This window comes from Plectrocnemia conspersa, unplaced genomic scaffold (assembly GCF_051122295.1).
Source record: "Plectrocnemia conspersa isolate PC_06_02 unplaced genomic scaffold, ASM5112229v1 ptg000010l, whole genome shotgun sequence".
In the NCBI taxonomy this organism is placed as follows: domain Eukaryota; kingdom Metazoa; phylum Arthropoda; class Insecta; order Trichoptera; family Polycentropodidae; genus Plectrocnemia; species Plectrocnemia conspersa.
Window position 1 is genome coordinate 6884260 of NW_028277174.1, and position 13607 is coordinate 6897866.

Here is a 13607-nt window from a genome sequence, read left to right on the forward strand (position 1 = left end):
GATATTTGACCTCACCTAAGCATAAATAAGGAAAAGGTAAAGGGACGAAAATATTTAGGACCGGTGCGCCGCGCGAATATTTGCTCTGAGCTTTATTTGTTTAGGGCTGCTCGGCCACCCTCGATCTCGGTATTTATTTTATTTTCAAGGGTGGTTTTTACTATACTATAACCAACTCGCCGAAATGCGACTTGTGAAAAATCCGTGTTTACTTTTAATATTTCTTAAATATTTGCCAACGGCTATTTTTTTGTCTCTCTGCAAGAAACCCCAAAGCGGTATCAATTAACGTGGCGAAGGGTGTCCTATTATCGACCATTCGATAGCGAACACACACTGAGCTTATAAAATACTAGATAAATATTTGTCGATGCATTTGTGATTTTAAGATTTTATCTGAGTCAGACCTTCGAATGTGCATGAAAATTAAAAAAAAACATTATAATAAATTAAGATATTGTAATAATAAGGAGAAAGGATTATCATATTATATATTGATTAGAATATTTTAGAAAAATGTAGCACACAGCCCTGAAATTACACCCTCGTAAATGCATGTCATGCGAATTCAAAAAGGACCCTTTGCATGGTCATTATTGAATTAGACTCGCTCCTGGTTTAAAGAATGCCGCGTTTTTGACAAAAATAACAGTTGTTGGCGAAAACATATTTATTATGCACGTATTGAATAGCAATTCCACAGTTGTACGAATATTTTAGTATGATTTTTTATAGATGTACTATTTTATATATAAATATTCTACAAAACGGAAACGTTTATGGGTCGCATTCATTTTTTCTTACACTTCCATTGATATTTTTGAAATAATCTATAAATTGTAAATGATAGATGACACATTTTTTCTGTGCATATTCTCGTCTGAACCGTGAAAAATGACAAATGCGATCCGCCCTAGGGGCCTATGTCCTTTGTCCTGCACCGGTACCGTGAGCAGCATTCTTTCGGTTTTGTGTAAACAATAGGCCGGGTTCCAAATTTCACCTTAATCATTGTGATGAGACGTTTTTGTACGTTGAAAATTTTTGAGGTAGAAAAATGTATATTTTTACACCGACCCTTTGTCCTTGAAACGGATCGGGGAGGAGCAGAATTAAAAGAAAGACTCCTGCCCATATGAATGGATATTATTCGGCTTATGACTGGGAAGCTTTTCACCGGTCGCCCTTTGTCCTTCTTGGATACGGTCATTCATTATTGTACAAGAAACGTTACCGAATTTGGAAGAGAAACTTTGTATATTTAAAGAAAAAACTGACGCGAAGCTCTACGTGTTCGAAACAGGTAATAAAACTCGTCTATTGTTAGGCATTGATTTTACACATAAAATCGACCACTATTCTTATAAGATTATTTTACAAAAAATGAAGCTTATAACTATTTTAGTATATACCCACTAAAAACTTATTTAACAATACTTATTAGGCAAATAAATTATTACGATTTATGGAATAGTTGCTTTAAAAAATATAAATATATATATAGAAAAACTCTATATTATATAATAATATATATCAAAAAATAATTGAGCAGTATCTTATAAGATTATGATGATTAGTATTTATTAGATACAAATTATTTTGTTGTATTTATAAGTACTTACAGACTTTAAAATAAATATGACAGCTTAATTTAAAATAGTGAAATTTATTTAATCTTTTAATTTGCTCATAATATATTAAATATTATTAAAATAGAAAATTTATCAATTTTATGGATGTAATATATCATCTTAATGTATATGTGATTATTTAAATATATTAATATTTATTTATAAATGTTCTTTAAATATTAAACCATTTACATATTTAGATCAGATTTATTTTAATAAAATATATAATCGTGCCATATGCGTCCGAATATATAGAACAAATTAATCGATCGAACATGTCCGCATTGTAAATTCGACTTTGGAGCCATTACAAATTGGGTCCCCCAATCCGGATTAAATAAATGATATTAATTTATGGGTTTTATAGCCGAAGCCATAGATTTTATGGCATATCGAAGCCATTAGTTTTTCAAATGACATTTTCAATTATTGAGAGCGCACGCGGTTTCGATTTTGGAATGCCATAAATTAAATTTATAAAAAAAATATATAACAATAATCGCGCGACAACTCTTTCATCCCCCATGCCGATCGCCATCACTACTGATTCTCAAAATGTTTTATATATAATCATTGAAAAGTATTTTTATGATTTTTATTGACACGCCATTAATTTCGCGAGCGTGTCGAATATCCTAAATTAAAATATGTATTTCTAAAAAAAGCCAATAGAATCGACAGCCGTTATTTGTACATGTGCCATTAATTTTTACCCCAGTCAAACTGCTCCAGTTACCTAATATTCCTAGGAGATATGTAGAGAATGAATATTCATACACAAGCGTAACCCCTTTTTATAAATATATGTGTATTTATTATACTTATATTTTATTGAAAGACCATTGTGTTTTGTGAGAATATATCGAATCGCAATAGATTTATGAATATTCATAAATTATAATTTTTGATCGCAATACGGGTATTTGATTGTATGCTTTTGATTAATTCAACATTGGGTAGTTATTGTATGAGTAAATTTTTAAAATCGCGATTTGTATAATAGTTTTTTTGATGGATATTTTTCACTTAATTTCAGTGTACGATTCGCCAACTACCCAATACCCGTTCGAAGTCTTCGTAGATTATTCGCGAAAGGTTAGTGATTTGAATCGTATAAAAATATTTATATTAAATAAACATAAAGATAAATATTTTGATATGAAACTATTGCGATTGAATAAGTATGCTTTTTTATGTATTTTTGCTATGGTTGAATTTCGAGTTAATAGAAATAGTTTTAGGTGTCATTGTATATATTTTCAAGTTGGCATAAATTCATTTTTTATGGTTTAGGGTGTATGAAAAAAATGGATATGCAAATTTAGGCTTATGTTTAATTACACACTTGGTGGCAAAGCACCCTACGCCGGCACACCCCAGTCAAAACAAGGACAATTATTTCACACCGCAAAACAACTCATTAGACTTTGCAGAAAAAAACAACCCTAGAAGGCAAAAAAATCTTATTAAAAAAAAGCAATCAAAACATCCTTGTCGACGTCACCCCGCGGGGCGACCCATACCATTAATTTTGCATCACAATTAAATCCGCCACTCATATTTTTTACTACAAAAGCGTCACGCTCCTTGGGGGTAAGTCCTTTAATTTTTTTCGACTCCTTCCATAACTAAACCCTAATTACGTAGTTTTTCTTGAGGCGCGCCTCTTGAATTTTAAGAGCAGAAGGAAAAGTTGGCTAATTTGAAAACTCATCTATTTTAATATTTTTTTTTATACGAATTTTATAGAAATTACTTTTAATAAAATACATTTAAAATACGGTAATGTATATGACTTTATTTTTAAAATAAATTTAAATATAATAATGAAAATCAGCATTAAGAGTTCAATTATTATAAAAATAATAATAATAGTAATAATAACATAATATAAATACAATGATCTTATTTAAATAAATTATTCTTATATATTCGTATATTATATATAAATTTTAATTAACGTTTGCTCTGATTTAATGAATATAACATATTATATAAAATCTTAAATAAATATTTTTATATTAAAAATATATAAATTAAAAATGTTCTGTGTAATTTAAAGAGCTTAAGGCTTTACTATATTAATTGATATTAACACTGTTTTAAAATAAATCTTTACTTGAAAACTATATTGTATTTTTATAGTTAACTAATTTAAAAACATATCTATTTTATTAATATAGAATTTTATAGAAATTTCTTGTTTTAAAATACATTGAAAAACGTCATTAAAAAATACGTTTATATATAAGATTTTTATAAAAAAATCAAGATAATTTAAATCAGCACCTATTTTTTAATATAATATATTATATTAAGGATCAAGATGCTAGATTGATTATTTATATTTATTTTTGATAAAAATATTTATTTATTATTTTAAATTGCAATTATTTTATTATACGTATGTATTTTATATATATAATAAAATATAAGCAATTATTAGTTTATTTTAAATATTTTTTTTTAATTTAATGAATAAACGCTATGACGAAAAAAATTAAATAAACCTTTTTATATTAAGAATATTTTTGCCAACTTTTATATATTATAAATTATTATTGTCCTGTGTAAATACTCATAACATTAACAAAATAACTAACATAAACCGAATTTCAATATATTGCTGAATTAAAAAATTACCTTATGTTTTTTTAACTTTAAAAAAATATGAAGACAATAAATAAATAGGTATATTATTATATAGATATTAGATAACATATGATTTTTCTAAATTTGGGTATTTCTTAAAATAAATAATTGGAAATAATCATATTAAATTTTTTTTTTTAATTTATTAAAAATAGTAGCTTTAACATTCCCGAATAAATCTAATGAAAATCTAACCACAAATATTTATAGTGGCTGTAGTTGTTGACTTTTTTTGTCCATAATAAATTTATATAAAATGCTAAGAAATGCACTTGCTAAAAAGTCTGTCATCGTTAATTTTGAGGCCCAGTTTATTTTGACACAAATATAACATATGACGCACTCTGGTATCAAAAGCCAAAGCACGACTGAATTCGGAATTATCCAATATGAATTTAATCTACTATATTTTTATTAATATATATTTACTTTGTGATAATTAGTTTTTCACTTTCTGATCTTACAAGTTGTTGAAATATGAGAGCATTTATTGAAAGTTTACGCAAATATCAGTCGAGTGGATGTAAACTGCCAGTAAACTTATTTTTTATTCATACATTCGGGATATTTCTATACTGATTTTAAAATATCGTTTTAATGTCTATATTAATGTTATAAAAGTACTATATATCTTTAAATTTGTTTAAGCCAGATTTTTAAAATGTATTTTTTAAAATCAGATTCAGGTTTTATATCGATCTTTTTAAATTAAAACATATATAAAAATAACAATTAACTATGAAAAAATACGTTGCAATATTTTCCGGTTGACGCTCACATTATAATATATTTTTTTGTTCATATTATGATTTAGTATGAATAGGTTTTTTTATACTCGCACATTGCAACAGTGCACTTTTTCATGCGTTATCTACGCCTGTACACCCCGATTCATTATACGAGGCATTGTTTGATCTCTCACCCCACGGGGCTGATCCTACCCCTAGCCAAAAAAAAACAATAATGGATATGAGCGCAGTCTAAATAGCGTTTTTTAATCGGATATTATAATTAATGCCGGTTCCGCTGCGAAACTGCCATTCAAAGAACAAAACCCTATGTAAATATAGTATTTGTTACACTTTTTGAATGGCACAATATATATTATAACGATTGAGACGATGTTTCAATCGTAGTTAAATTTAACCGTCGTTTGATATGTAATATTTTAAAAATAAATATAATATTTTTATATATCAAACAAAGCTTTTTTTATTATTTATGAAACAATGTGTTTCGGCACATTTGTCTTGTATATATACAGGGGGGACTGTAATGCGCTTTTTCGTGGGTTTTCTGTAACTCGTTTTTTTAATGGTGTTTTTTTATTCGAAGGGGTTACTTCAGGGGGTGGTTGAATCTCTATATGTAAAAAAAATCACCCCACACTTATGTGACTGTCTGTGTTTAATATAAACCCACGAAAATATTCTTTCATTAAAAAATAGATAAAATTCCATAATGAATTTATATGCTAATGCAAAATTTACTTTCGCCGACGTCGTGACATATTTAACGATGAATATTTAACGGGAGATAATTCAATAATAAAAACTAACCGAAAGTTCGTTCCGCCGTTCTGTTTGCTATTTAAGCATAATTTATATTCGGTCGTAAAAAAATGCTATAATCTCTTTTTTTAATCGCGTCACGCAATTTAAAGAAGATGTGTCTATATATTACGTATAGATATGGAAAAGAATAAATAGTGGAGTTTTTCGTAGTAATAAAAAAAAGTTGGGGGATGGCGTTTAATGTTTTTTAAGCATGTATATGCGCCCGAGGGTGAGAGGGTATTAAGAAAGGGAAAGCGGCCATAAATAAGTATGGCCGTGATAAATGATTGATATTGCTATTTTTAACGAGGATTTTTTGAGAATTTATTCATGTGACTTGAATTGATGTGATGGTAAAAAATGGAAATTAGATGGACGGTGAATAATATTTTTTATGAAATATTTACTATTTTAGAATATAATAATCTCTTTATACAAACTTATTTTTTATATTTAAAAGCAAAATATAAATCAAACAACACGATCAACTATGTCTTTACACCGTATCCTTGTTCGAGCTTACAATATTTCAGATTACAAAAGAGATACAACTCTTAAGCTTGAATTATGTTTACTGTTTCAAGTATTCATGTAAGATAATCATAAAATAAATTTCGGGTTTTAATTGGAACAAAAAATTACCCTTCAATGTTTTTTTTTATTTTAATGATTCAAAGTAATTTTTTTTTCTATTTTTCGGGCATTTTTTAAATTTCATTAGCCTTTAATGCAAATGATTCTAATAGCCTCCTCTTAACATCGTCTGAATTAAAAAATAAATTACGTTTAAGAAGTGCTGCATTGATCAAAATAAAATCGAGCAAGGTCTGCAGAATAAGGTGAATGAAATAAAACCTTCCAGACAAATTCCTAGATTCCAAAGTAAATTTCGCCACACCGGGTCATGCATTGTCATGTTGCAGAACTGTTCGACTTCTGTTGACAAGTATAAGCCTTTTTTAGGCTTTTCTGTTGACAAGTATAAGCCCGGGCTTCGAGATATAGGTTTTAATACTTGAACTTCGGATAACTACTGTCTTCTGCGACGATTATTGTCGTAGAATACATATTTCTTATTTTAATCTATCGAATAATTAAGAAAAAACGACTAGCTTAAAGAACCAGAAGCTCTTGGGATAGTCGGATACGCACCGACTTGTTTTATACCCATACACGGTGTCTCCAAGCCTTCCCAATATTTTTTATGGGTCTATGCACTGTCGAATCGGAGTGGTTTAGTTTCTTGGTCAGCTGATGGATAGTTTGAGTAGATTTGATTTATTTCCATTTCTGCAGCCAGGATATTATCATCTATCTTTGCTGGTCTATCACATCCAAGACTATTTTTATTATAGTAATTTCCTGTTAGAATTTTTTTGGAACCATTTTTGCCATTTATGGATATTTAATCAATTACCTATCACTTCACAAATGTTATTTGTGACTGTAGTTGCGGAATTTTATGAGAAAAAAACATGTAACATACATTTTCGAATAAATTGTTTACTTGGTGAAAAAATCTGCCATCGTCAATTTTGCGCCCTAATTTTATTTTTAAATATCAAAATAGGAGGTCAAAATGTGCTTTAATACAGATATACATCAAAATGAAAATACTTGGTTATAAATGACCGAAGCAACACTGACTAAAAAAAATATTCGTGTACAATTCATATTTATAGTGTTAATCTAAGACTCTTCACAATTGAACTTTTACTTTGTAATGGCTACACATTCTAGTTTTCCTTGTTTACTTGATTCTCTCCCAAAAAATAAGCAATAGCAACAACTCCGAAATTCGATTCGCCTAGCATTCACGACGTGTTTGTTAACGCGGCACGGCTCCATTCTCCGTCTCGGCGAAACTTAATAATAACCGGGTGTGCCGGTTTGAGTTTTCCATTACGTTCCCGCATCATTCGCATTACGTTTTCATGAAAATCTACTATGCAATCACTTCCCATTGTGTCCGTCGGCGAAATATTAAACCGCCGTATAATATCAGAGGCTACCCCCAACCTTCATCTCGCGCTTTCTCGCCGTTTTTCTCATTTTTGCCCACCCACCCCGCATCAGATGCGTCTTATATAATATTTAATGTACACCCCACGGTAAGCAGAAATAATTGCAGCGTATGAAAGTTCATACGGCGCGTTTCAACCCCCTGGATCGTGCGGCGAGGGAATCGTCCTTAAATTAATTATCCCTCGAGTGCATGTTGCGACGCGTCCATAAATAAAATCGGTGTTATGATACAAATAAATATTTGATGCAGACCAAAAGCGGCAATGTTGATTAGATGGTGGTTAACCTGGTTAACATATATAAAGCTTCCATACATAACATCATACAAAAAACTATATTAAAATGTTACACATGAGTATATTAGAATATACTTCAATAACTCTAGAGTTTATGGAATTAAGAATATGAGCAGGCTTGCTGAGAGGTGAGGGAGAAAGGGGACAAATTTCTTGAGGGGCCCGGCTCTAGAAAAAATCATAGCAATTAATATTTCAGGTATAAGTTCATTTAGCTCTTTTTATACATGCAATAAATAAAAAGAGCGGAACATTGCCTTCAAAATCACCCACTTTTCACGATAAGCATTATTATTTAAAGGGACAGATTTTATTTTTTTGACGCGCCTCCATTTGTGTAAATTATTGTTGACTTTATTGCTTTTTTAACGTTTAAAAAATATTAGACATGAGAGGAAATATTCAACGAATATAAATTAGTAGCAATTAATTAAGGTATTTGATCTGAAAATTCAGGTGGAATCCTTAAAAAAGAAGCAAATAAATAACGAAAAATCAAAAACAGCACCATCTGAATTATCGGTAATTTGACAGCTGGATTTAATGCAGCAAAATAAATAAATAATAGATTCAGTTATATGTGGGTATTCCTAAAAGAAAATCTAGAAAAAACAGTATGGAATCTATCTCGAAAATATTTTTTTAAATATGTAATTTTAGTAAAATCATATCGAAATACATTTTCACCAGTAGATTTATAACCAGTAAAAATATAAATTATCTGGCAGATGCTAGTGAAATCATATAATTTCAACTATTCTATATGTTTTAATGTATATATATATATATATATATATATATATATATATATATATATATATATATATATATATATATATATTTACCAACTTATTATTTATTTACATCGGATGTATAAATGTTACAGTGAATATGTATTTTTTTTGGTAAAGTTATATTTTCACTAGTAAAGTTAAAATATATTTTCACCAGTAGATATATATTTTTACTAACGAAAATATAATTAGCTGATAGGAGCGAATGTGCTGCGTTAAAATGTCTATGAAACTCAATTTGACAGTTGCGAAACGTCCATTTGCTGTCAAACCCAAACCTATGCTAATGAAAGTTCTAAAACTAATTGTAGTCTTTGAACTTTTATTATTTCAAGTCAAAAATACAAACTAAGCCAACTCATCTCTCAGGGGAAAATAAGCGGAAGAATAAGTACAGACGCATCTCACATATTGTTCCATTTCGATATTACACTATGTTTTAAAAATATGATCCTATCCTTACCGATATTACTATGGACTTTAAATATAAGAGGGCTTATCAAAGTATATTCAAACCGAATTTTGGTCAATAGGAGAGCGCAAAAAACAATTATCGCTTCTCAGAAGGCAAAAATTCACGTCAAAAGCAATAAAATCGTGTCGGTGCCGTCGCAGTGGGAACGCTCGGTAACGAGCGTTCCCACTGCGACGGCAACAGCACGATTTTATTGCTTTTGACGTGGATTTTTGACTTCTGAGAATGGATAATTGTTTTTTGTGCTCTCCTATTGGGCAAAATTCGGTTTAGATGCGCTTTATTCGACTCTCACTAGTAATAATGTCTTAAAATAATAATAGTAATATTACTCATATAAATTTATTATTGCAAATAAATCTCATTAACTATATTATTATTTTGTATAATAAATTGCAACGTATATAAAAATAAAACATTATAAATGTGCATTTAATAAGTAAATTTTGTACCTAGCATCAACTAAGTCTTGCTCTTATTAATATCCCAATTTTAAAAATTGCTCGTAAACGATATTTTAATTGAAATATTTTTATCCCCCAGATATTTGTTTTAAATCCTTACTCATGATATTGGGATATAAAGACGAAATTCAACTAATTAAGAAAAAAATAGCAAAATTGCTAAAAATCAATGGTATTATGAGAATAAGCAAATTTTTGCCTTTAAATAAATTATACTAATCAAGATCGTTGCCTTAATCGCATATGTTTTGCGTTTCATTGCATATTTTTAGTGGATCTAAATTTTTCAAAGACATAATAAGAGTTAGTTTGTTTTGTAGTAATCCATTTATATTCAATAAATATCAAAGCTCTCTTTTTTTCTACATAAAATGTACGTCTTAAATTGAAAATTGCAATGACTATTTAAATATGTTGTAATTAGTGAAAAAAATGTAGTAAATAGATTTCTTTACTTTTTAAAGGAATTTATTAAATTTCCAATACTGACTAAAGTCTATCACTAAAAAATGTCCCTTTCTATTTATTATAGAAAAAATCTGTAATGATACTTTTTATTCGAATAGTTATTTATAGTAAATAAAACTCTAGCGACACTCTATTTAATGGATTAAAGTACATCAAAGCGGCAGGGCGTATTAGCGATTCCTCATTTGCGAGGAGAAAACGCAATTATATGCAAAAGGAGCCAGCAACCCCCGACAAACACCCCCTATTGATTTACGTGCACACAAAGGTGTACAATAATTTAGCAGAGCCAGAAAAAAAAATGCTAAGAACTTCGGGGGGCTTATATTCCGAGATGAGATCGCGCCCTTCATTCTTTTCCTAATCTTTTTTTCATCCCCTCGTGCTTTCTGTAATTTACATGAATGTGTATACAAAATATAATGTATAACTTATATATGTTTTAAATCAGCATTTTGGTCATTTTTCTATAGCTTTAAATACACATTTTTGTTAGAATTGTATCCCAAAATAAATACTATTTTATATTATATACGGTATATTGAATGGGGTGAAAAGTAAGAATCTGCTCGTGTCAAGCTCCACCACCCCACCGGGTACGTGTTTCGCTCTAATAATAAATTGGAAGGGTATAATTTTTCCTTTTTAAAAAACTTTTTGATTAGATAAAATAACGAAAGGAAAAAAATATACACACAACGAAAGGCAAATAACAAAAGGAGTCCAAATTGCCCCTGGTGGTGTTGGGAGAAGATGGATGATTCCGTTTCATTATAATATAATGTTATGGGGGAAAATCCATAATCTGTGCGTTTGAAGAAACAATAGAAACGCTTTTCAGATTTTCCGCTTTTTTTTCTTTTTCTTTTCGGTCGTTATTAGGCTAATTTAAATGCGCCTTTGGCATGAGATACTTGCTTATGCGCAATTTTCCAGGAGATTATTACCCACCGCTATACCCATTACCGATCATTATATGGGCGAATTAATATCGCTAATAACCACATTAATTTTTATTCACTGTATATGTATACGATTAAGTAAGCACTTTCAATAATATAATTTAGTATGAAAAAAAAATTGTATACGCTTCTTTAATAAATATTTAATATAATACATTTTCATCTAATCACCTTTTAATCGAATACTAAATTAAAAAATATTATTTCCGGCTTTTAAATGTAGTAATAAGTTACAATTTATTAATTTTTATTAATAAATTAGATCTAGAAAGAAAAATTAATGAAAATAATGTGTTTTAATAACTAATCATTAAATAATAAAACAATTTCCCTGAATTTTTAAAAAAGTTAAATTTAATACAAAAAGATAAAAAATTAAAAAAATAACAATAAAACCTAATTTATTATAAGATTATAAGAAATAAGATTTAAATATTATGTTTTTATAACAAATCATTTTTATATTTATAAATAATATAAATATAAATGAGATATTAAGTTAAATGCATTTTTTACATTGTGACGCATCTAAAAAGAGAGATAATATTTACTATAAAAATAAAATCAATTAACTCAAGAGAAAATGTATTATAAAATATTTAATAAATTAAAACGTTATTTAATACTAAGTAAAATTCATTAAATGTCATGACTTCAAACTATAAAAAAATAAGACATATAAAAATAAGCTCGAGAAAAATGCTCAAATGCAAATAGATCTTGAGAATAAAAAATTAAGTAGAATAGAGAAAATAATATATAATTACAATTAATCATCATAATATATAGTAACATAACTCAGTTCTGGAAAAATTTCCATAATCTTGTAATTAAGTTAAATGCATTTTTATACAAAAATGTGGCTCATTTAAAAAAGCACTGAGACATAATTTATTATAAAAATCTTCTAAAACTGTATATTATTTATTTTCAATTATTACATTTAATTTTAATATTGAAGCATTAATAAATTCTGAAAAATGCAATTTTAAATTTACAGACAGGAGGTAAAGCTTATAAAAATAGCTCCATAACTTAATTTACTATATAAATTATAGTAAATATATTTAGGGAGCAACAGCTAAAATACATAAAAATAATATAATATAATAAATAGTCATTGTAATATTCAACAGTAATAAATCTCTACCCATAGTTACAATGAGACTTAATTGCTATTATTTATTATCCCAATTGTAATTAAAAATATTTTGATGTATTCGTTAAATAAAAAAATGTTTTTAAATGCCATAATAAAAAATCTATGCACATTGCTAAATTTTAATATATCTTTAATCCAAAATATTAAAAATTAAATTTTTAATAAAACAGCAGGTTTTTAAAAAGCGCAAAAATACCTACAGCATTTTTCCGATAAAACGCAATCAGTTTAAAGGAAAGGGAAACTTATATACAAAATAATTTTGAAGATAGAAATATTTTTTTTACTAACATCTAAAACTTACTGATCATTTTATCAACATTTAAACTTTTCTAATTTAGATCTAAATATAGACCAAGAAATGTTTAATAGTAACTTTAAAAAACTACAATTAACGGCAAAATTTTGAACCAGAGTCAATAAAAATATATTAAAAATTACTTTTTTGATACTACAGGTAACTGAATGTGCTTATTATCCAAAAAAAAGCTGAAAATTGGATTAAATTAAATTAATAAATTATTCACAAGCCGCGATTTTTGTAAGCCTCGTGTGTCAACTCGAGCTTGTCACTATATCGAATTATCGTCCATGAATTGTAATAAAAATCAAATTTGTACATATATTAACGCGTGTTTACCATACATGCTTATTTTTCACTTCATTCTTAACGAAAACGAGGGGCGAACTAGCACTTTCTATAATTATAGAAAAACATGTACACCAACCATGTCGCTATGTATGGACTGTCCATACATTATAGATACGACGCTTATTAAAGGGTCGCGTTTTTATTACAAGTCTAGGAGACATTTAAAAAAGGACTTTCATACAGAATAGGGTAGGGTGGTGGTGAGTCATCAATCGATACAATCAATGTATTTTTATTTAGAAATATTTCCGAGCGCTTTCGTGTGCGTTGTTTGCATTAATCAGTTTTGCTAAGTTGGTTTCCTATGTAAAAGAACACACAAGTATCGCCGGAGCGGAATTTATATAACTCCCCGAGGACGCAACCCCTTCAAGCCGAAAAAACATCCCTTAACCCCGTGCGGAGGGAAAAATACCAATCAAAGGGCCAGTGGTGTGCACGGCTGATTTTTACGAATGTTTGTGTTTGAT

At 28.5% G+C, this 13607-nt stretch overlaps 1 protein-coding gene across 1 annotated transcript in view; it reads left to right on the top strand.

The window, feature by feature from the left end:
- The first annotated feature begins 1906 nt into the window (after positions 1-1906).
- Positions 1907-13607, top strand: part of LOC148230508 (uncharacterized) — a 37509-nt gene continuing 25808 nt past the window's right edge. The window contains exons 1-2 of the mRNA XM_088195681.1: positions 1907-1917; positions 2668-2726. Coding sequence (XP_088051807.1) covers positions 1907-1917; positions 2668-2726 — 70 coding nt within the window. The remainder of the gene's footprint in view (positions 1918-2667; positions 2727-13607) is intronic.